General features: G+C 40.4%; 1 protein-coding gene across 8 annotated transcripts in view; it reads right to left on the bottom strand.

Annotated features, from left to right (window-relative positions):
• The window catches only part of TULP4 (TUB like protein 4), a 227,918-nt gene that overhangs the window by 48,708 nt on the left and 154,213 nt on the right, over positions 1–24,997 (bottom strand). For all 8 annotated transcript variants that reach the window (XM_045080113.1, XM_045080112.1, XM_045080107.1 and 5 more), the window contains one exon: positions 18,231–18,392. In XM_045080113.1, the coding sequence (XP_044936048.1) occupies positions 18,231–18,392 (162 nt within the window). The remainder of the gene's footprint in view (positions 1–18,230; positions 18,393–24,997) is intronic.

Here is a 24,997-nt window from a genome sequence, read left to right on the forward strand (position 1 = left end):
TGGTTCATCTCTGGGTTCTTTATTCTGTTCCACTGGTCTCTATGCTTGTATTTATGCCAATACCACACAGTTTTGTTCGTGTAGGTCCATACTGTATTTTGAAATTGGGAAGTGTGATTACTCCAGCCTTGTTCTTCTCAAAACTCTTTTGGCTATTCCAGGTTCCTTTTGAATTTTAGGATTGTTTTTTCTATCTCTGTAAAAAATTCCACTGGGATTTTTGTATGCACTGAATCTGTGGATCGTTTCATGTAGTATGGACATTTTAACAATATTAAGTCTTCAGTCCATGAACATGGTATGTTTCCCATTTATTTGTGTCTTCTTTAATTTCTTTCATTAGTGTTTAGTTTTCACTATACAAGCCTTTCACCTCCTTGGTTAGATTTATTCATTTATTCTTCTAATGCTATTGCACATAGGGATTGTTTTCCTCATTTTATTTTCAAACAGTTCATTGCCAGTATATAAAAATGCAACTGATTTCTGTGTATTGATTTTGATCTTGCAACTTTATTGTGTTTATTATTTTTTTAAGATTTTGTTTATTTATTTTGACAGAGAGAAAGGCAGCAAGAGAGGGAACACAAGCGGGGAGAGTGGGAGAGGGAGAAGCAGGCTTCCTGCTGAGCAGGGAGCCCGATGTGGGGCTTGATCCCTGGACCCTGAGATCATGACCTGAGCCAAAGGCAGATGCTTGAGCAACCCAGGTGCCCATATTGAATTTGTTTATTCTAACGGGTTGTGTGTGGGTGGGTGTGTACTCTTCAAGGGTTTCTATCTATAAGATTGTATTATCTGTAAAGAGTTTTACTTTTTCCTTTCCTATTTAAATGTCTTTTATTTCTTCTTCTTGCCCAATTGCTCTAAAATTCCTAGTACTATGCTGAATAGAGATGGAGAGTGGTCATCCTTGTCTTGTTCTTGATCCCAGAGCTAAAACTGGTATTAACTGTGGGACCTTCATATATGCCTTTATTATGTTAAAGTAGTTTCCTTCTATTCCTAGTTTGTTTAGGTTTTTTTCTTTACACAAGGTGTTAAATTTTGTCAAATGTTTTTTTCTGCATCTTTGAGGGGGATCATATGATTCTTATCCTATGTTCTGTTATTATGGTGTATCACATTAGTTGGTTTTCATATGTTGATCATGCTTGCCTACCAGGAATAAATCCCACTTGATTAGTGCATATGATCCTTTTAACTTGCTGCTTAATTCAGTTTACTAGTATTCTGTTGAGGATTTTTGCATCTACATTCATCAGGGATATTGGTCTGTAATTTTCTTTTCTTATGGTGTCTTTGTCAAGCTTTGGTATCAGGGTAATGCTAGCCACTTAAAATAAGTTTGGAAGTGTTCCCTGCTCTTCAAGTTTTTGGAAGAGAGAGAAAGAATGGTGTTAATTCTTTAAATGTTTGGCAGAATTCACCAATTAAGCCATCTGGTCCTGGCATTTTCTTTCTTGTGAGATTTTTGATTACTGATTCAATCTTATTGCTAGTTAGAAGTCTGCTCAGATTTTCTATTTCTTCATGATTCAGTCTTGATAAGTTGTATGTTTCCAGGAATTTATACATCTCTTCTAGGTTATCCAATTTGTTGGCATGGAATTGTTCTTAGTAGTCCCTAACGATCCTTTTTTATTTCTGTGACATTATTTGCAACATCTCCTCTTTCTTCTTCCTTTTGTAAAGTTTTCGTTTTTAAGGAATCTCTATACCCAATGTGTGGCTCGAACTTAAAACCCAGAGATCAAGAGTCGTATGTTCTACTGACTGACCCAGCCAAATAATTTCTGATTTTACTTGAGTCATCTTTTTTTTTTTACTTAATTTTGTCAATTTTGTTGGTCTTCAAAAAAAGAAATCAACTCTTAGTTTCATTTTTTCTATTGCTTTTCTATTTTCCATTTCATTTTATCTTTGCTCTAAATCTTAGTATCCCTTTCCTTCTGCTAACTTGGGCTAAGTTTGTTCTCCTTTTTCTAGTTCCTTGAGGTATAAAGTTAGATTGTTTGAGATCTTCCTTCTTAGTCAATATTTATTACTATAAACTATCTGTTTCTATAAACTTCCCTCTTTGTACAACTTTTGCTACATCCTGCAAGTTCTGGCATGTTGTGTTTTTATTTTCATTAGTTTCAAGGTATTTTCTAATTTCCCTTTTGATTTCTTCATTGGCTCATTTGGTTAATCAAGGGTGTATTCTTTTTTTTTTTTTAATTTTTTTTAAAGATTTTATTTATTTATCAGAGAGAGAGAGGGAGAGAGCGAGCACCGGCAGACAGAATGGCAGGCAGAGGCAAAGGGAGAAGCAGGCTCCCAGCCGAGCAAGGAGCCCGATGTGGGACTCGATCCTAGGATGCTGGGATCATGACCTGAGCCCAAGGCAGCTGCTTAACCAACTGAGCCACCCAGGTGTCCCTCAAGGGTGTATTCTTAAATTTTCACTTATTTGTGAATTTTCCAGGATTACTTCTATTCATTTCTAGTTTCATTCCGCTGTGACTTGAAAGGATACTTGATGCAATTTCAGTTTTCTTAAATTTGTTAAGACTCATTTTGTGATCTGACCCCTGAACTATCCTGGAGAATGTTTCTTGTGTTCTTCAGAAGAAAGTATATTCTGCTTCTATGGGGTAATATGTTCTATGTAGATATTAGGCCCACTTGGTTTATAGTGTTGTTGAAGTCCACTGCTTCTTTACAGATTTTCTGTCTGGATATACTAACTGGTACTACAAGTGGAATAGTGAAGTCTCCTACCATTACTATGTATATTGCAGTTCATTTCTCTTTTCACAGTTCTATCAATGTTTGCTTTACATATTCAGGGTTTTATGTATTTAGGTTTTCTGATTTGACATGCACATATATTTATAATTGTTCTATCTTCCAGGCAAACTGACCTTTTTTCCCATTATATAATGTCTTTCTTTGTCCCTTGTGACAGTTTCTGACTTACAGTCCATTTTGTGTGCTATAAATACGGTCACCCCTGCTCTCTTTTGGCTAACATTTGCATGGAGTTATCTTTTTCCATCCTTTTACTTTTAGCATACATCTGACCTTAAATCTAAAGAGCATCCTGTAGGCAACATAGGGTTGGACCTTGTTTTTTTGTTAATCCATTCAACTACTTCTACTTCATGTCCTTTTACTGAGGAGTTTAATCCATTTACATTTAAAGTAATTATTGATAGGAAAGAATTTATTATTGTAATCTTGTTAATTGTATTATGCCAGTATCATAGTCCTTTTGTCTTTATTTTCCTCTCTTGTTCACTCTGCACTGGATGAGGGGGAGGGACTCTTGTGAGTACTGCCTCACTAATTCAAATCACTATCTTAGTTCTCAGTGGCCCCCACGCATCCTGTTAGCCCTCTGAGGTGGGTGAGACAGAAGCCAGTGCTTCAGCCATGCCCAGAAAAAAATCACAATGTTAGACATATGATTCAGTTCTTTCCTTTTCTTCCTGGGGAGAAGCTGGGGGCTGGGGGTTATCTTCCGATCAAATTGCATTTTGCCAGGGGTAGTGATTATGGCAAGATGGTATTTTGAATTTTCCTACCAGCTTTGCCGTGGCTGGTTTCACACTCACCTTGGGGGCGCAGGAGCCTTTCAACTAGTTTTTGGATTTCTCACAAAGGGAATTGGTTGGTGTATTGTTGATTTGTTGTGTCTGTTTGGGGAAGGAGGGTCCAGGGCTGCTATTCAAACCCATTACTGATGTTGCTCCTGCCCAACATACTCTTTCAGAAGACACACTTAATAATCCATGTATATGAATAATTGCTTCCCATCTTTCACTTTTTTTTTTTTTAAGATTTTATTTATTTGTTGGAGAGAGAGTGCACAAGCAGGGGAAATGGCAGGCAAAGGGACAAACAGGCTCCCTGCTAAGCAGGGAGCCCAATGCCGGACTTGATCTCAGGACCCCAGGATCATGACCTGAGCTGAAGTCAGACACTTTACTGACTGAGCCACCCAGACATCCCTCCATCTTTCATTCTTAAACTAAACTGTTCAATGTAAATTTCAAGAAAAATTTTATTTAATGTATTTTATAATTTGTCTATACTGAGTATTCTATATAGCGATTCATCAATGATCCAAGCCTAGAGATAATAAAGAACAATTTAATTGTTAAGCAGCTTAATTACCGTTGTCAAATAAAACAGCATTGACAAAAAAAGTATAAACATAGTATCTGCACCTGTTTTTGATAAAGAAAGATTTCTCTATTTTCTCCTATGAAGAGCTCAACAGAACTTCCAGCATAAGAAAAAAGAAACATCTAAAAAAAACTAAACAGTGTCAACAGTGAGTTGCATTAAGATAGCCACAAAGGGTGGGAGGCTATCTCCTGACTTCTCTTCTTAAGTATGTTTCTATTATTTTCTTTGTTGTTCACATCCTCCCTGCCTATTTTGGCAAAAACCATTCCTATATATGTTCCGTTTAAGGCTTAAAATAAAATGGGCTTCCCTTTTGCAGTACACACACTACCGAAAAGTCATGAGAAAATCTAATGGGGAAGCAAGGAAGAAAATCACTTTTTCCAACGGTTTCATCTAAATCTGACTTCAAAGTTGTTCCCACAAACTGCTAGATAGGAGCTCTATTCCACAGGTCCTTTAACCTACTTACAGCTCTCTCATGACTGTGGGTCTTTAGCATTGGAACGGATCACTGAGGGGTCATTCTAGTGAGTTGGTGGATATTAAAAATGATGAATAATTTGAGTAAAAGAGCTTATGTGAGAAAGCTCTGCACATTTCTTTTTTGTTGGGCTGTGTTGAGCACAATGGCTTTCAAGTCTTTCCAGTGAAGCTAAAACTGATAGCGGCACTTATAATTACTATATATTACTTATAATACCATATATTATTTATAATTACATGATACTATAATATATAGTATATGATATACTACATATAGTAATATATGTAAGAGAGAGAGATATATATAATATACAGTAATGTAATGTAATACTACTATATGTTTAGTAATACTATATATTACTTAGAATTACTTATACTTACCACCTTAAAAGACCAGACGAAAAACCAGGGGCAGTCAGTCAGAGGAGTCACTCCAAACACCAGCACTTGATGAGCCAGCAAAGGTAAATATTTTCTCAAGTGAATAAAAAACTCCTTGTAAAGAGTATACTGTGATTCTTTTAAATTTGGTTTTGCTAGGTTTTATTCTGTCAAAGAGTTGCCCTCATCTATGAGGTAGTCATTACATGTTTTGTCAAATATCAGCCATTTACTTTTTATTTAAAAAAACTGTGGTGGCAACACTACTTTTTCAGCTGAGAAACAAAGATTTACATGACTTTGTAAAGTTTCCTCTGTAAGCTGTTTCCGTGTTACAGTGTAAGATGAAGAAAAGCTTCAGAACAAACTCCGTCTCCTCGGATGCAGCAGATGTCCTCCTCTACAGCCAAGGGCTAATCTAAGTACCAGACAAGTTATTTGCTTCAATCTGACAAGAGCCTTCTTTGAAGTAAACAGGCGGTGTCAGCACAGCCTGTAGAGTTATGAAAGGAAATGCCACGTTCCGAAGAGGTTTATAATGAAATAAGCCATGCTACTGGGGATTTACTTTATGTATAGCAAATTTAAACAAAGAATAAAAGGCTAAAAAGGCAAATGTGGCAATTTGGGTTGGTTCCTTATTTATTTTCATGGGTTCCTTATTTATTTTTTAAGGGGATATTTTGTGGGTTCCTTATTTATTTTTGATGTGCTACTGATCTTTTAATAATCACAGTTTAAAAATTATCTAATTAAAAAACCCTCCAGAATTATTTATCACTTAAATACTTCTGGAGAGTTAGCAAATCTCCTTGAGTTCTAGGCTGATACTTCAATCATAACCTTATACTTAAACAGTAAATCAATAATTACTTTTTGTAACTGATTAATGTGTTCAAGCTTTTGATGTATATTAGTATCTAAGATAGTCTCTTTTTCAGCAATAGCTCTGAAAAGATGTGTAGAAACGATGTAAAATTTTTAGTTTTTAAATTATTTGAACTAAGTAAATTAAAAAGACTGCACTGGAATCTCCCTTCTGATGACCCTGCTCCTAAACACTCAAGTCCTGACTTGACTCCACTCCAAATGGGAAATACACGTTCTATTTTTTGCAAGGTATGTACATAAAGCCAGCTTTCCTTTCATAGATGCCGCAAAGGTGTGACAGGTATTTGCAGTGATTTTTCTCACTGCTGTCCCCGTCCCGGCACCAGCAGGATTTAAAGGTGGCGCACAAACACTGCGGGACACAGGGTCATTGGTCACAGCAGCGGATGCCACATGTCAGCTAAGGAGGGACTACGCTTTGTGAAAAACCTCCTTCCTGCTGCAGAGAAGAGCCTCGGGACCTACACTTTGAGCCCCAAAGGAAAAAGAGTACACCTTCCCTCTTCCTAGGTCAAAGAACACAAAAACAACAAAGCAGTAACACAGCAGAACAGAGGCTGGAGGAGAAGATGTCGCCCCACTTATACCTGTAGGTGCTAAACTGGAAAAACGGAAACTCTTACCTTGGGCTTGTTTAAGATGCACTGACCCGACTTCTACTTAATTTGAAATCATGGTTTAAAGTGCCTCAGGAAGTATTAGGTCTATTTAATTACTTAAGACCTTTTTTTTTTTTTTTTTAAAGATTTATTTGAGAGTGAGCGAGCGAGCGGTGTCATGAGATCATGAGCCCGAGCTCGGGGAGGGGCAGAGGCAGAGGGACAGAATCTCCAGCAGACCGCCTGCCAAGTGTGGGGCCTGACGTGGAGCTCCTCTCATGACCTCGAGATCATGGCTGGAACCAAAATGAAGAGTCGGAAGCTTAGCTGGTTGTGCCACCCAGGTACCCCAAGACCTCCTTCTTTTAAAAAGTTTTAGTGTTTATAAACAAATATTACCTCTAGTCCTGGAAAACTAAGTCTGGACATTTAGCAAAAAAACCATACTAGGTGAAGAATTCTCATTTCTCACCAAACAGCCACCTGTTTTTTTTATTATTAAAGATTTTTATTTATTGATTCATTCGGCAGAGAGATCACAAGTAGGCAGAGAGGCAGGTGGAGAGAGAGAGGAGGAAGCAGGCTCCCTGCCAAGCAGAGAGCCCGATGTGGAGCTCGATCCCAGGACCCTGAGATCATGACCTGAGCCGAAGGCAGAGGCTTAACCCACTGAGCCACCCAGGTGCCCCCCAAACAACAGCCTTCTAAGCAAGGAGAATTTCTACTGAACAGTCTTTAAACTTTTTTTTTTTTTTTTTTTTTTTTTTTTAGATTTTATTTATTTGCGAAAGAGAGAGTGTGAAAGAGAGAGCACAAGCAGGGGGAGTAGCAGAGGGAGGAGAAGCAGGCTCCTCGCTGAGCAGGGTGCCAGAAGCCAGGCTCATCCCAGGACTCTGGAATTATGACCTGAGCCGAAGGCAGATGCTTAACCCACTGAGCCACCCAGGAACCTCCTGAATATTCTTTTAAATAGGGAAGATTCCTTTACATGGATATTAAAATACAATCATAATTCCAAAAATTCCGTTCACTTACATCTTAGAATCTACTACATAAGGTATACAGGAGTATACCTGTATTTCATTAGGACTAAGAACACCTGCAGCAAATACTTAAAATATTCCAACCATGTGATGAATATCTTTTTCCTAACAGAACATTCCGAAGGAGAAACTGCTGGTTCTTTATTGTAACTGAAGGTCAGGTATAGTATGTATCTGTTGAAATCATAGTTTTCCCTTATAGATTGTGCCTTACTGATCTTCCTTGACTTATGATGGGGTTAGATCTCCATGAACCCATCATAAGTTGAAAATACCCTAACCTGGAAATGCCTACGATACACTTAAGCTACTGACTGTCACAGCTCAGCCCATGATGGTCTGCCCCTACAGCTGAGCAAAATCATCCAACACAAAGCTTAATTTACAATGAAGTGTTGAATCTCTCCTGAAATTTATTCAATGCTGTACTAAAAGGGAAAACCAGACTGGTTGTCTGAGGCCAGAAGGATACTGCTGCTCACCCCCATGACTGCACAGAGGACTGGGAGCTGCAGCTTCTGCCCAGCACCACAAGAGTGCCACGCTAGCCGGGGAGGAGATTCAAATTCAAAATTCAAAATGTGAAGGATGGTTTCTACTTAAATGCATTCCGCCTTTGCACCAGCATAATGTCAAAGTATCATAAGTCAAACCACTGTTAAGAGGGGGCCATCTACATAGTGGGGGAAGAAAATGTATTTTTAAAAGTCTAGTTCTCTTTCCTTTACTGTATGAGATTGTGTTCTTGATATCTTTTCTAAGTTCATAATCATCAGACAACATCTCTGCTGTATAATTTCATCACGGCATGCATCTCTCATCATCTGGATAAACTCTGTGAAGTAATTATCAGTACTTCCAAAGCTGATGAACAATAAGCATTCGCCTTTATGATTTTTTAAAAAATACTGACTTGTGTCCTCATTAAAGGAAGTGAGGCTTAAAGTTTCCTTCTTGGGTAAATCCAGGATGTTCATCATGAATCTGTGTCACAGGCACACTGGATAAAGAGTAGCATTTCACAATCGTAACGCGAAAAAGTCTGTTGGCTCAGGATAAATAAAAATTGTCATTTCTATAGAGTAAAGAACTGTTGGAGAGAGGTAAAGAGAGGACAGATATGACGCAGGAAGAACAGGTGAAAACAAGTCTTAGGGTAGGTGGTCTGTGAAGATGTCATCAATTCTATCCTGCTGTCCTCAGGCAGCACTGCAGGGGCCCTGTGCCAAGAAACAGGAACATGTCATCTTGCAAAGGCTTTCATCCAAGGAGCTCACGTGTATTTTCTTGGCAGGGTATCCTAATATCTAATAATTCTCACTGAGCTGGATTTTCTATACCATGGGTTAGGGTTAAACTGACAATGATTCACATTCAGAAACTGCTTTTGGATTTGAGCAGGAAGAATTCAGACATTAGGATCCCCATTCAAACTGCCTTCTAAAGGAGCAATAACCATATAGTATGAAAAATGAAAACAAAACAAAAAGTACCTGAATCTAATCAGTCACAACTAATGAAATCTCCATACCGATACTAGCAGATATGGAAAACTCCCCAAATTTAGATTTTTCTGCATTAAATAGTATTTTCTGTATAAAACAGAATGAATGAAAATCTAACGCTGGGTTCTCCCAGGACAGGGTATGCAGAGTAAACCAGGCATCTCTCTTATGTACGTGTGTGGGTGCGTGTGTGCGTGTGGTACTTGGGGATGGGTAGGGAATATGGCAATTCCTGAGGTGAGGCCATGGACTTGGTCTCCAGGCACGGAGAGGAGGGAAGCTGGCCCTTCCAAGGAAAGCATTCTTCCTTCACTCACTGCATGCCTACACTACTGCCCCAAGGAGTCCCAGCTACAGGGAGGAATGAGGCGTGGTGCCTGCCCTCACATATGGGAAGAAAGAAAACACACAGCCACAGTTACAACACAATGTGGAAAATGTTACGAAATGTGTTCGTGGTACCCAGGAGGCGCTCCTGGAACATCAGTACCAGAAAGCCAGACTCACTGTAACTCTGCCCGGGTGTGGAGATGGGAGGGCAGCAGACTGTACAGAGGTGACGTTTGGGTTGAGTCTTTAAGGACAGGTGGAACTTCCCTGGTCAGACAATGGACAAGGGCAGGAGGAATAGCATGTGCAAAGGTAGGAGAGAAATATGGATATAGGAAACAAGGCAGTCCACTGTGGCTAGTGTGTAGGAGAGCGGAAGAGAGAGCAGAAAGAATTCTTCTTCCCCTTCCGCTCTCTTCCACTCTCCTACACACTACACTCTCTCTTCCCAGAGAAGAGGCTAGAAAGTGATGGAGAGTCACTAGAAAGTGATAGCCTGGACACCTTCCCAAACTCTCAGTTAACAGTAATGTGCAGGAAACTCTAACAGAGACCTGGAGAGAGGAAGCCAGCAGACAGAGAAGCCAACATCTGGAAACTGGAAAGCAATGGATGCATGGTAAGTGGCCAAACAGACCCGAGCAAACTGAAGCCCAAACCTACAGCAAGGAGGAAGACAGGGAGTATGTTGATGTCTGCCACAAAAGCCAAAGACCTTTCTAAAGTGGACGTGAGGGTGGGGAGAAGACAGGAGGATTGGGTGGAAGTCCTGAAAATGAACAGGCAAACCCCCATACATCCTCTCCTGTGCACGCGGACAGGTGTGCATCTGTCTGACCTGCTCGAGTTGCTGAACAGAAGCCCAGGACGGGGGACAGACACAGACACAGCTCAGGGGTCTATGGGGAAAGCTTGGCAACTGGGTGCCGGAAACGAGCCCACCTCAGTCACCAGATGAGGGACATGTGGAAGGACAGGTCCAGTGGCCGCCCTACAGCGAAGCCCCATCCGTTAAGAATGCCACCACCGGGGGCGCCTGGGTGGCTCAGTGGGTTAAGCCTCTGCCTTCGGCTGAGGTCATGATCTCAGGTTTCTGGGATCGAGCCCTACATCGGGCTCTCTGCTCAGCAGGGAGCCTGCTTCCTTCTCTCTCTCTCTGACTGCCTCTCTGCCTACTTTGATCTCTCTCTGTCAAATAAATAAAATCTTAAAAAAAAAAAAGAATGCCACCACTGCCCAGTGTCCAGGTCATTTTTTGGTCTCCATCTCTTAAATATGAGCAGATGACCAGTGCCCACAAGACAGCTGATAAAAGCATCTAATATGAAAAAAAGAAGCCAAAACAAAGCCAGAAAGAATCTGAAGGAAAAAGACAATGAAAAATACAGAAAGATACTACAAAAATTCCAATTAATATCTTCATGTTGTTTCATCCTCCACAAATAATGTTGTTTTTTTTAAAGCACAATCAGAAAACAAAAAAGAGTTCTTAAAAATTAAAAATAGTGCTAATTTTTAAAGTCAAAGAATTTGGAAGATATAGCTTAGAATATTGCCCAGAAAATAGGATAAGCAAGCAAAGCAAAGCAAAGAAACTGGGAGAGAAAGGATATTAAAATCAGATCATCAATCTAGAAGGGCAACATCTAAGTAATAAGATTTTCAGAAAGAGAAAAGAAAATACCAAAGAGCTGAAAGCACAGGTTGCAAAGGGGTTGCGGTGTCCCAGCTAAAAATACAACCATCTTGAAATTTCCAACACCTGGAAGAAATGTTCCACCATGATAAGAGTTCCACCAGACCACAAAATCAAGGTGATTGCAGAAATCGGGGAGGATTCCACACCAGGGGAGAGAAGGGAACCAAGGCACAGGGAGTCAGCATGGCTGGGGCAGGGAGCCAAGGGCCCTGGGAAAACCAGTGCCAGAAAATCACCTCCCAAGTGATGAAACTCATTCAGAGGAGATTTCTAATATTTTTCTGTTGGGGGGGGGGTAGGAATTAACCTGTGATCGATATACAGACAATTAAGCAACAGGTAAGGCAACATTACTAACTGTGGCCAAAGCCAACAGTGCACGAAGCAGGCAATGCAACCCTATCTAGTGTGTCTGTCCGTCATCTGTGAATCACACTTTGAGCACAGAATGACCAGCCGTGCAGCCAGGAGCACGCTGAGGGGCTCATATAGAAAGGGGCATTCCAAGAGAGCCAGCTTCTCGTTTTCCAGGTAGGAAGTTAGTAGAGAATACTGGAGTCCAAAAAATCGAGATCTGACCAAACAAGCCCATCATTCAAAATATGGAGAGGAACGCAGAGAATTAAAAGTGGTTGCCACAGAGAGCAGGAATCAGGGAGTGGGAGGGATGGTACCAGGAATGAAAGGTGTCTATGTTTTGTTTGCTTTGTAAATTTTTCATCATAAGCCTAGTAGTAGTACTATTGGACTTTTAAGAACTATTGTTTTAAAACTTAATAAACAGGAAACATAACCAGACTCATGTCTCTGTTATAGATTTTCCCTCAAAAACAAAATGCAAGACATATTCCAATTTCCTACCTAAAACAGAAGTGGAGGTGCCTGGGGCTCTGGTCGGGTGCTCCTGGCCCCTCCTCCCCGCAGCTCCCTCCATCGCCTGCCCTACGAAGGCAGCTCCACGGAACTCTGCGAGGAGCAGTTTGCAGGCTGTGGCAGCAGGCAAAGGGAGATCTTGAAATAACTTCAAAGATTTGAAAAGTCACTCATTCCCTCACTGCTCAGGAAGCAAGAAAGGGGCAGCTCACGGAGCCAGAAGCAGCCACTGACGAAGAGCAGGAACCAGCCAGGGAACCACGCTGCAGCGGAGGAGCGACAAGGAGAAGCTGCCGGTCCCGCAGCCCTGTTACAGGATGCAAGGGGCGTGAGAGCAGGCGCCCTTTCATTCAAGCTGGGCTGCACGTAACCATCTTGAGCCTTTGAACATAAATAAATAATCCCTGACACACAAAGATTTAAGAAGTGGAATCCCTAGGCCCTAGTGACTAAGCGGAAGGTGAAGACCAGGAAGAGGGCAAGGTCAGGGGCACCCCCCCCCCCCGCTGGGTGCAAGTGACCAGCAACAGAGAGGCCGGGACAGGGCGGGGGACTGACGAGCTGAGCTGGGACCGAGCTGGATCTGAGCAGGGTCCGGGTATGGAGTGCTTAGCAGGAGGGACAAGAGGGACAGATGGCTCACAAAGCTCGCAGCCTGGGCAGCCTGCACGCTCAGGAGGGGGCTGGCGAGCGGTGGCAGTGGGAGAAATCACCCCGAGGACAGAAGAAAGGGGAAACGCCCACCACTGGCCAGCTAGGGAAGTGGACCAGGTACGAACGAGGGGCGAGTGCCGGAGCCGCGCAGGCTGGGTCAGCAAAGCCGGCGGCCGGGAGGGTTTCCAGGAGCGGGCTGTGCGGGGCGGTACTGGGAAAAGGAAAGACAAGGACGGAAAGACATGACCGGACTTGGCCATCGAGGCCTCGCTGCCGGCTGGGAGAGCAGTGTCCGGAAAGCAGGAGGCCTGGATACGCAGCCTGGGATCACAGAGAACGCAGTCGGCCTGTTCGGGGGGCTGGGCAGTGGAGGGGGAAGGACGTGAAGCCCGGGCTGCCTGGAGAACGGGCGTCACGTGAGGAAAGAGCTCCGCAGCTCTGGGAGCCTCAGGAGAGGTCTGCCCGAGGAGAACACAGGATCAGCTGCAAAGCAAGGCCAACAGGCGAGGACTGAGATCCCTGTAAAGGACCCGAGTCAGGGAGGAAGTGGTGAGGCCAGGTTGAACCACATGACGTCTGTGTGTCACCCCTGCGCACAGGCCAAGCTAATCTCTGTATTATTCCAACTGTAGTGAAGGTGCTGTTGAAGCGAGCGCCGGAGGAGCCGCCTGGCATCTGACCTGGGGCTGCGCTGTGTGTGACAACAGCTGTTGCTACCTCCCTGAAGTGTACACAGCTTTGGCGCCTCCAGATCCCCATAAAATTAATTCAAGCGGTTCAGGCACCCAAACTCCGCATGTGCCGCCCTCCAGGAGCATGGTAGATGAGGGCACTGGGAAGAGGAGACAAAGCACCAGCCGGAGAAGCAGTTCTTGGCAGAACTCCTGTGCCCAGGGCAGAGGGGGCTTCCTGGGAGCCTGCTTCTTGCAAGGTGTTCTCCCAAGAAGGGCGGGACTGGGATTTTCTTCCTGCACGGGTGCAGGTGCACTCCTTCTTCCTCTTCTGACCTCAGTTCCTCAGATGTGAGTCAGGCTTTTTCCTTCTGTCCTATCTTCCCGGGACACAGGTCCACCAGCCAGTGGCTGTTCTAGGAGAGTCACGGTGGTGTCTACACATGTGACTTATGCGCTGGCCTCTCTGACTTCCTGATGGAAACGCATCTCACGTTCTCAGCAACCTTCTCTGGTTCAAAGGCTCTCAGAGGGAGCGATGCTCACATAAGACTCGGAGAACGCTAGATGGTCATGTGTAAATGCAGGCGTCTCAGAGCACTTTCCTGTAGCCAGAGGCACGGTGTTCTCCCAGAGCCCTGGAGACCGTAGAGGGAACTCTGCATTCTCCCCCTACATACTGTGCTATGACGCTGGGTGTTTCCTAGAAATGGCAAAAGCTTCACTGCTGCATGACTCCTGATCAACTTGGGACCTACAGAAATTTTTTCCCCAGTCATATTTGTATTTATTTCTGACATTTTCTATTTATATCATTTGCTTTTTCTTCCAAGCCCTACAAAGACTGTTCCATTTATAATACATCTCAAGTTTATCAAACTAAATTTATATAAGTGTCTTCTCTGAGAATTTTCTATTCTTCAAAATATTTCTTGAAGACTCATATTTTTTACAAGGCTGTTATGGACTGGATGTTTGTATCTCCCTCAAAATTTATACACTGTAGCCCTAAGCCCTAATGTGACTGTACTTGGAGATGGAGCCTATAAAGAGGTAATGAAGGTTAGATGAGATTGAAAGGATAGGGCCCGAAACCAATAGAATTGGTGTCCTTATATGAAAAAGAAGCTATACTGGGGATGAGCACACAGAGGAAAGGCCATGTGAGGACACAGGAAGATGGGGGCCACCTGCCAGCCAAGGAAAGAGGCTTCAAGAGCAACCAAGCCTGCCAATGCCTGATCCTGGGCTTCCATCCTCCAGACCTGTGAGAGATAAACGCCTGATGTCTAAGCCCTCCAGCCTGTAGAATTCTCTACGGCAGCCCAAGGACATTAAGTCACATTCCCTTCTTGCAATTTAATGGAAGACAAGTTTTAACCTGACTTAAAACACATCGCTTGAAAAAATCCGTTTTATGTACAGATGAAATTAGTAAGTTTTGAAAAGTAGTTTTGCTTTTACGAAGGTTCCATCAGACTCTCCTCTCCTCTTGTGATCCTCATAGTGGGATCACAAGACATTATACGCCTTTTAATGTGGCTCCGTGTGAATGACCATCCTCACCCGAACTGTTTAGTCCAAACCTGATCTCAGCCTAACTTCCAGATGATAAAAAATAGAGGCTAGTAGAAGTTAAGTAATACTATGGATAAACAATGGTACAAGCCTAGACTGCGGACTATTCTACAAAGTTACTGCATTACACTTGTGAGAAAGGTAATGTCAAAAAATAAACAAAAAGTTAATTTTTCTAGACAGAAGATATAATAAACAGTTGCTGTACATAACCTGGATCCCAGTTCTAAATAACAAAAAAAAAAAAAAAAAAAAAAAAAAAAAAAAAAAAAAGCTTACAAAACACATTCTTGTAACAATTAGGGAGCTACGAGCAAACAGTGCTAATTTCTTGGGGGCGATAATGTAGGAGAAAAATTTTATTCTTACAACAAACATGTTGAAATATTTCAAAGTGATGCACACGATGTCCACAACTTATTTTCAAAAATAATCCTGCAAAAATGTGTGCGTGTATGAAAGGAAAGAGAAGGAGAAGCGGGGCAGGAAGGGGAGAGGAGGAGGGCGGGAGGGCGCGCACAAATACAGGAAACAATTAGGTGGTGGATTTAAGGCATGTACATTCTTTCAGCTTTTCTGCAATGTTTGAATACATGCGTACCAGAAAGTTGCGGAAGATGACCCCAAGTATCACTCTAGACTGTCTAGATCAGGAATCTGAAGGGGGAGTGTTCGTGCATGGAATCCTACGGGCTCCCAGCATCCTGTGCGAAGTGATGGATACAAACATGTATGTACGTGTGCACATTTTTCCAGGAAAAGGGTTCCCAATTTCCACCCGATTCTTAAAGTAGTCTACAATCCCCCAAAGGGTACAGAAAACACCACTCTAAACTGAAGAAAATATATGACAAATAGGAAAAGAGCTAGACTCTCAAACTCACTTGTAAAATAGTACTGCTTACATTTTGAAAAGTTAGGAAACAACCTGAAGTCCTGTAGGATCAGGAGTATCTCAAGATGGGAAGCGGCGGCTTCATCTGAATGACGTTTTACTCTGCCAAGTGCAGGGGATCCTCCGGGGCAAGGGAAGAGGAGGAGGTACAGCTTTGAACATCAGCTCCCATTGTAAAGAGCTTAGGGCATTACATTTTGAATTGTCTTCATACTTTTTTCTCATTAATCATTTTCGAACCAAGCAAGAGGTATGAAAGAGTGACAGACAAGGAGGAAGGACTATTGTTTTTCCATGTCTCGGTTCAAGTATGACTGATGGGAGTATCCTGTCCATCCCTTCTCTACGTTAAATTCTTGGAAGGACCCTCATTGCTTCAGGGGTCTGCAACCTTTCTTAAAGGCAGTGAGTGCAGCACCTTCCCTGAATGACACCCTAGCTGCTAGCCCCAAATACAGAACCAGTAAAAGCAGTCTTTTAGACAGAGTTTGTGGGCCAGGAGACCAACAACCAGCCAGGATCACTCTCTGATCCTGCAGACAGGTCTACAGAGCCAAGCCCAAGTGCCTCTGCCTGGCTTTAAAGCTGTAGCCCATCTGCACTCCCTCGTGCCCACCACTCCACGGTGTCTGCTACCGCAGCAACGTTGCCGGATGCAGTGAGGGACGTTTGTGGTCCCCCAGCACAACAAAGGCAGGTGCCAAGTCTTGCCCACTGTGCCCCTGGCATGTCTGGGTCCTGTGCCTGTCACTCTTCAAGTATGTCCAGCAGGCGTAGCTTATCAGGACACTGGGACATGAGCCTCCCACGTTCCATCCCTCGAGGCAAGGGAAGAATGTGAAGCCAAGACTTCCACTTCCACATGTGTAAGTGCTTTCACATCTGTTCGCTCATCTGATTACAAAAGCCAGGGGGAAAGAGCAGGAAATAATTCACACCCCCACCACAGAGAAGGAAACGTGCAGAGAGGTGTGTGGGCAAGGCCACTGAATGGGCCGCAGCTGACTTCTCAGAGCGACTCTAGGGGCAGTAAACACCTGAAAACACACATATGCGTGGGGTACCTAGGAGCCTCGGAGCCGTGGAAGAAACTTGGACTTGCAACTGTTTCTTTGCAGCTCTCATAGTAGTAATTTTGAGAAGAAAGAGAAAAAATACTGACCACTTGTATTTGAAAAAAAAAAAAAAGAAGAAGAATTAAAAGAAAAAAGATTAAAAAATGAAAGTTATGGTTCCCTTTATATGGCTTGCTTTTACCAATAATGAACTAAAATCTCTGCTATGAAATGTCCTGGCATTTTATGGATTTTGTTGTGCTTGGAAAACACAAGCTTCATATTTATAAAGGTTTTACCTGGCCAACCTTTTTATTTAAAAAATGAATTATCAATATGTAATTTTATTAGGCTATATATTATTTTATCATGAAAGTAAAATAGATAAAGAATATTTTAAAATTGGGTCTTAGAAAATGACCCAAAAGCTCATCACTGTAAAACAACCTACCTGTGGCATGTTGTCTCCTTCCAGGTCTTTCCAGCTCGTGGATAGGTTTCTTTTGGTTGCAGTTCGACATGGTAATCATACCACATACACTGTCTCATATTCCTGATTTTTTTGGTCAACATTATACCATAAGAGCTCTTCCAGATTATTATACCGCCTTCATAAACACAACTCATAACTTTCTGAACTACTTATTATATAATTCTTTCCATGGTAATACCACAGTTACTTAACCACTCTATTTTTAGACAAGTAGGCTGCTGCTGAATTTTTACTATCCTAAGTAATGCTTTAATAACTATAACTTTTATTTTCTTCCTTTTTATTTCATTTAGATACATTCTTAAAGTATATTAACAGGTCAAAGTGAACAACAATTTTTAAGACTTTTGACATATTCTGCCCAAACTGCTTCCCCATACGTTCAGTACACATTATTACCAGCAATGAGTAAGAATCCTTTGATTGAACTCTTATCATTAACGAGTATATCATCTGTATCATTTTATTTTCTTTGCTAATAAGTGAAACCATATCCTATGTGATTTTGTATCTGTCTCCTGAAAATGCATACTTTTCTACCATATGAATACTGACTAGCTGAACTTCCTTGGTGAAACATTATGGCCATTATCCATTTATCAACTATTTATGAAGATTAAAAAGTATATTTGCATGAATATTTTCTAAAATGCCAACCCAGTGTTTCCCATACTGATGGGAAATACTATTTCTCCACTCTATGGTTCACTTAAAAGTTTTGTTTCAATTTTTACCTGGACATAGTTGTTGTTCTGCACTTTTAAGATTCATTTAGAGGCTTCTGAGCCGCCTTCCCCCTCCCCTACCCCTTCCCCTTCCCTGTGTGACTGTATGCAATTCACTTCCTCTTCAGCTCAGATGGTTTTAACATTACACACCTGTATTCAAGAGGCTTTACCTGTTGGTCATCAGGAGTCCATATGCCACATGTGATTTGACTTTCCAAGTTGATCTCGGATGACCAGTGTCTTTGTCCGCTGACAGAACCAACCAGGACAAACCCGTCTCGATATGAAATGAGTGCTTGAGTCCCATCATGGCTCCACGTGAAATCACTCACCTTTGAGACACACATAGACAAAAGGTGTCAATTGTAATTAGAAAGGGAAAGCACTTTTATCAAAGGCTACAGTCATTAACTTAGTCTTTGGCTAAGAGTCAGATGGCCTTAAAGAGAACATTATGTAAAATATATGTATTATAACACCAATATATAATATAAAAGATTAAAAAAATAATATAAAAGATATCATTTGAAAAGCAAGTGTCAGTGCAGTGCTAAGTGCTTCACATATGTTAATTCTTTAAGCCTTGTTCAAGGGAGGTGTTATCATGTCCATTTTATGGAGAAAAAAGACACGGGGTGGGGGGGTGGTGGTGGTAAGTAACTTATTCACACACGTCTGGTGAACGGCCTCACCAAAAACCATTCAGTGTCCCTGCTTTCTGCCTCCCACCCACAGTAATAGATTCTCCATTAGTGTCTCTGGGTCACTTATCAAAATAGGAAAGTTCTCAGTCTCTTATTACATGACTTTCCCAATCTTGCTAACAATATTCCCTTAATCAAAATGAAAAAAAAAATGTAACTGGAAAATCACACAAACTTATCAAATGAACTTATTGCATTTATTCAATAACCACATTTTTAAAATCTTTTATTCTATTAGTGTAGTCAATTACTTCTACAGATTTCCTCAAATTATACTACCCTTGCATGCCTAGAAGCAGCCCAGCTTGGAGGTGAAGTACTGTCTTTTATAGATACAGCTGAAGTTGGTATACTAATGAATTTAGAACTTCTACAGCTGTATTCATGAGTAAAATAAACTTATGATTTCCTTTATTGTAATGCGTTTGTCTGGATTTCTCAAGGTTATGTTGACCTCTCAGAATGAGCCGGACAGTTCTTCCTCTTGTTCCACTGCCTGGAAGAATCTGTATAAACTGGGATACCTATTGCTTGAAAGTTTGATGTAATGTGCCTATAAAACTATCTGGCTCTAAATTATTTTGTAGAAATAATTTTAACCACTGCTTTAATTTACTTAATAGTTTTAGTACTAATGAAACTTTATAGCTTTTTCTTCTTGTTGAGTCAGTTTTATTGAATTATTTAAAAATTCTTCCAGTTTATGTACGTTTTCCAAACTGCTGGCAAGTAGTTGCTTATAGTATTTATCTTTTTAAAAATCAGTTTTACTGAGGTATAATTTATATACAATAAAATAAAGTTCCCCCTCAGAAGTCAATTCCCTACCCTCACCCTTGGTCCAAGGCAAGAGTGATCTAATTTCTCTCACGGGCTGCTTATTCTTGAATTGCACACGAATGGAACCGTGTATCTAATATGCTCACTTTGTGTATGGCTGCTTTTACTCACTACTATGGTTTGGGAGTATTCTAAATTCGTGTGTGCGTCAGCAGTTCATTCCTCTTCACGGATGAGTAGTATTCCGTTGTATCAATAGACCACAGTTTATTTATCCACCCAAATTGCCAGGCTTTTAGGTTATTTTCACTGTTTGGCTATTATAAAATTGCTATCAACATTCATGTGCAAAACTCTTTGTAGACACATAGTTTCATTTCCCTTAAGTAAATAAATACCTAAGAGTGGAATTAATTGCTGGACCGTATGGTAAGTGTTAAGTTTAACTGCATATGAAATTACCAAACTATTTTCCGAAGTGGTTAGGCCATGCGTGAGAGTACCAGCACGTCCAAGTCTCACCGACACTTGGTACTTCAGTCTCTTTCGTGTTAGCTGTTCCAGTACGTACGTGGTAACAGAACACTGTGCTCTTAATTTGCATTTCTCCAATGCAGCCACACTGAACATTTCACATACCTCCTGATCATTTGCACATCATCTCTTGGGACATGTCTGTTCAAATCCCTTGCTATAGGTATCTATTCATTTATTCATATATATGTGTTATGTGTATGAATATTCATACAGATGTATATATTATGTCTGTGTATATATGAATATATGAGTTTTCCACCTTATTGTATTATAAAAATCCCAGATATAATCCTTTGTCAGATATGTATGCTGCAAATAATTTCTCTTACTCTGTGGCCTGCCTTTGCATTTTCTTAGTGGTATCTTTCAAAAAGCCTTAAATTTTGATGCAGTCCAGTATCAGTTCTTTTTCTTTTATGGTTCATGCTTTTTATGTCCAATCCCACTGAATGTTTACCTAATCCAAGGTTGCAAACTCAGGGTTTCCAGAATAGTTTAGTTTTTACATTTACATCCGCGATTTATTTTGAATTAATTTTTGTACAGAGGATAATGTCAGAATCAAGGCTTGTTGTTTTTTAAATATTTATTTATTTGAAAGACAGAGTGAGCACAAGTAGGGAGCTCCCCCACCCCCCACCATGGGTCACTGAGATCATGACCTGAGCTGAAGGCAGGTGCTTAGCTGACTGAGCCACCCAGGTGCCCCAAGGGCTTTTTTGTTTTTAAATATAGACATTCAGTTGTTTCAGCACCATGTCAAAAAATTCCTTGGATGTTACCTAGAGTTATTATGGTGATCCTTTTATGATACGGTTGACCTCTGAACAACACAGGGCATTGGAGGGCTGAACCCTATGCAGCTGAAAATCCACATGAACTTTTGACTCCCCCCCCCAAACTACTATTAATAGCCTGCTGTTGACCTGAAGCCTTATGAAGAGCAAAAAACCAGTCAATTAATATATATTTTGTATATTATAGCTATTATATACTGTATTCTTACACTCTCCTGAGCTAGAGAAAAGAAAATGTTATTAAGCAAATCATAAGGAAAATACATTTACAGTATTAATCTGTATTTTTAAGTTATTTAAATTCTAGTTAGTTAACACAATGTAATATTAGTTTCAGGTGTAGAATTTAGTGAGTCATCAGTCAGATACAACACCCAGTGCTCATCACAAGTGCCTTCCTTCCTGCCCACCTCCCCTCCAGCAACCCTCAGTTTGTTCTCTATGGTTAAGTCTGTTTTCTGGCTTGTTACTTTTTTTTTTAAATTTTCTTCTATTTCATCTGTTTTATTTCTTAAATTCCACGAGTGAAATCGTACAGTATTTTTCTTTCTCTGACTGACTTATTTTGCATAGCATAATACTCTCTAGCTCCACCTATATCATCACAAATGGCAAGATTTCATTCTTTTTTGCTGGCTGAGTAGTATTCCACTGTGTGTGTGTAATGCATATCACATCTTCTTTATCCATTCATCAGTCGAGGGCTACTGTTGATAATGTTGCTATAAACATCGGGGTGCATGTATCCCTTCAAATCAATATTTTTGTATCCTTCGGGTAAATACCTAGTAGTGCAACTGCTAGATTGTAGGGTGGCTCTATTTCTAACTTTTTGAGGAAACTCCATACTGTTTTCCAGGGTGTCTGTATCAGTTTGCTTTCCTGCCATCTTTGCAAAAGGTTTCCCCTTTCTGTCTCCCCGCCAACATCTGTTGTTTCCTGTGTTAACTGTAGCCATTTTGACAGGTGTGGGGTGATATCTCATTGTAGTTTTGATTTGTATTTCCCTGATGATGAGTGATGTTGAGCATCTTTTCATATGTCTGTCAGCTATCTGTATGTCTTCTTCGGGAAAGTATTCATATCTTCTGTCTCTTTTAAAACTAAATTATTTGGTTTTGGGGTGTTGAGTTTTATAAGTTCTTTATAGATTCTGGATACTAACATTTTATCAGATATATCATTGGCAAATTATCTTCTCCCATTCTGAAGGATGCCTTTTGGTTTTGTTGTTTCCTTTGCTGTGCAGAAGTCTTTTATCTTGATGAAGTTCCAACAGTTCATTTTTGCTTTTGTTTCCCTTGCCTCAACAGATAGATAACAAGTTTCTGTGGCCAGTGTCATAGAAGTCACTGCTTATATTCTCCTCTAGGATTTGGAAGGTTTCCTGTCTCACATTTAGGTCTTTCATCCATTTTAAATTTATTTTGGTGTGTGGTGTAAGACAGTGGTACAGTTTCATTCTTTTGCATGTAGCTGTCCAGTTTTCCCAACACCATTTGTCAAAGAGATTGTCTTTTTTTCCACTGGATATTCTTTCCTGCTTCATCAAAGATTAGTTAACCATATAGTTGTGGGTTCATTTCTGGGATTTTTATTCTGTTCCACTGATCTACATGTCTGTTTTTGTGCTAGTGCCATACTGTCTTAAGCTTTATGATATAACTTGAAGTGCTACCTCCAGCTTTGCTCTTCTTTTTCAACATTGCTTTGGCTGTTCAGGGTCTTCTGTGGTTCCATATAAATTTCAGGATTGTTTGTTCTAGCTCTGTGGAAAAATGCTGGTGGTATTTTGATAGGGATTGCATTAAATGTGTAGATTGCTCTGGGTAATATAGACATTTTAACAATACTTATTCTTCTGATCCATGAGCATGGAATGTTTTCCATTTCTTTGTGTCATCTTCACTTTCTTTCATTGGTGTTTTATAATTTTCAGAGGACAGACCTTTTACCTCTTTGGTTAACTTTATTCCCAGGTATGTTATGGTTTTTGGTGCAATTATAAATGGGATTGATTCCTTGACTTCTCTTTCTGCTGATTCATTACTAGAGTATAGAAACGCACCAGATTTGCATATGTTGATTTTGTATCCTGTGGCTTTACTGAATTCAGTTATCAGTTCTAACAATTTTTTGGTGGAGTCCTTCAGGTTTTCTATATAGAGTAGCATATTGTTTGCAACTAGTGAAGGCTTAACTTCCTCCTTGCCAGTTTGGATGTCTTTTATTGCTTTTTGTTATCTGATTACTGCAGCTAGGACTTCCATACTCTGTGAAATAACTGGAGAGAGTGGACATCCCTCTCTTGACTGCAGAGGAAATGCTCTGTTTCTCCTCATTGAGGAAGATATTAGCTGTAGGTTTTTTGTACATGGCCTTCATGAGATTGAGGTATGTTCCCTCGATCCCTACTTTGTTGAGGGTTTGTTCTTATGAATGGGTATTGTACTTTGCCTAATGCTTTTTCTACATTTCTTGAGAGGATCCTAAGGTCCTTATTCTTTCTTTTGTTGATGTGGTATATCACGTTGTTTGATTTGCAAGCACTGAACCACCCTTGCAGCCTAGGAATAAATTCTACTTGATTTTGATGAAATAACTCTTTAAGTGTATACCTTTTGATTCAATTTGCTAGTAATTTGCTAGAATTTTTGCACTGTGTTCATTAGGGATAAGGGCTTGTGGTTCATGTTTTTAGTGGTTTGGTTTTAGAATCAGGGTAATACTGGCCTCACAGAAGGAGTTTGGGAGTTTTCCTTCTGTTTCTATTTTCTGAAATAGTTTGAGAAGAATAGGTATTAACACTTCTTTAAATGTTTGGTACAATTCCCCTGTGATGCCATCTGGCCCTGGACTTTAGTTTGTTGAGAGGTTTTTGATTACAGATTCTATTTCTTTGCTGGTTATCAGTCTGTTTAAGTTTCCTATTTTTCTTCCTGTTTCAGTTTTGGTAGTTTATATGTTTCTGGAAATTCATCCATTTCTTCCAAACTGTCCAATTTATTGGCATATAATTTTTCTTAATCTTCTCTTATAGTTGTATTTCTGTGGTGTTAGTTTTTATTTGTCTTCTCTCATTTGTCATTTGATTTATTTGGGTCCTTTCTCTTTTCTTTTTGAGAAGTCTGACTAGTGGTTTATCAATTTCATTAATTTTTTTCAAAGAGTAAGCTCCTGGTTTCATTGCTTTATTCCACAGTTTTCTGATACCATTTATTTGGTATCATTTATTTCTGCTCTGATCTTCATTATTTCCTTTCTGATGGCTTTAGGCTTCATTTGTTCTTTTTCTTGCTCCTTTAGGTGTAAGGTTAGGTTGTTTATTTGAAAAATTTCTTGTTTCTTGAGGTAGGACTATCTTGCTATACAGTTCCCTTTTAGGACTGCTTTTGCTGTAGCCCAGAGGTTTTGAACCACCATGTTTTCATTTGTTTCTATGTATTTTTTAAATTTCTTCTTTAATTTCCTGGTTGACTGATTTATTCTTTAGTAGCATGTTGTTCAACCCCCATGTATTTGTGATCTTTCCAAAGTTTTTCTTGTGGCTGACTTCAAATTTCATAGCATTGTAGTCAGAAAATATGCCTGGTATGTTTTCAATCCTTTTGTACCTGCTGAGGCCTGATCTACACTGGAGGATATCCCATGTACACTTGAAAAGAATGTATATTCTGCTGCTTTAGGATGAAATGTTCTGAAAATATCTGTTAAGCCCATCTCATCCAGTGTGTCATTCCAAGTCATTGCTTCTTTGTTTTTCTGCTTAGATGATCTGTCCATTGATAAAAGTAGGTTGTTAAAGTCTCCTACTATTATTGTATTATTATCGGTGAGTTCCTTCATGTTTGTTACTGTTTTATGTTTTGGATGCTTCCAAGGTGGGGGCATAAATTTATAAATTTATTGCATAACACTTGCAATAAATATTTGCAAGTGTTAGATCTTCTTGTTGGATAGTCCCTTTTATTGTGATATAGTGCCCTTCTTCATCTCTTTTTACAGTCTTTGGTTTAAAATCTATTTGTCTGATAGAAGTATTGCTACTCTGGCTTTGACTCCTATTTGCATGATAAGTATATCCCCATCCCCTCACTTTCAACCTCCAAGTATCTTTAG

The sequence above is a fragment of the Mustela putorius genome, unplaced genomic scaffold (genome assembly GCF_011764305.1).
Source record: "Mustela putorius furo isolate JIRA1106 unplaced genomic scaffold, ASM1176430v1.1 tig00000450_pilon_pilon_pilon, whole genome shotgun sequence".
Lineage (NCBI taxonomy): Eukaryota > Metazoa > Chordata > Mammalia > Carnivora > Mustelidae > Mustela > Mustela putorius.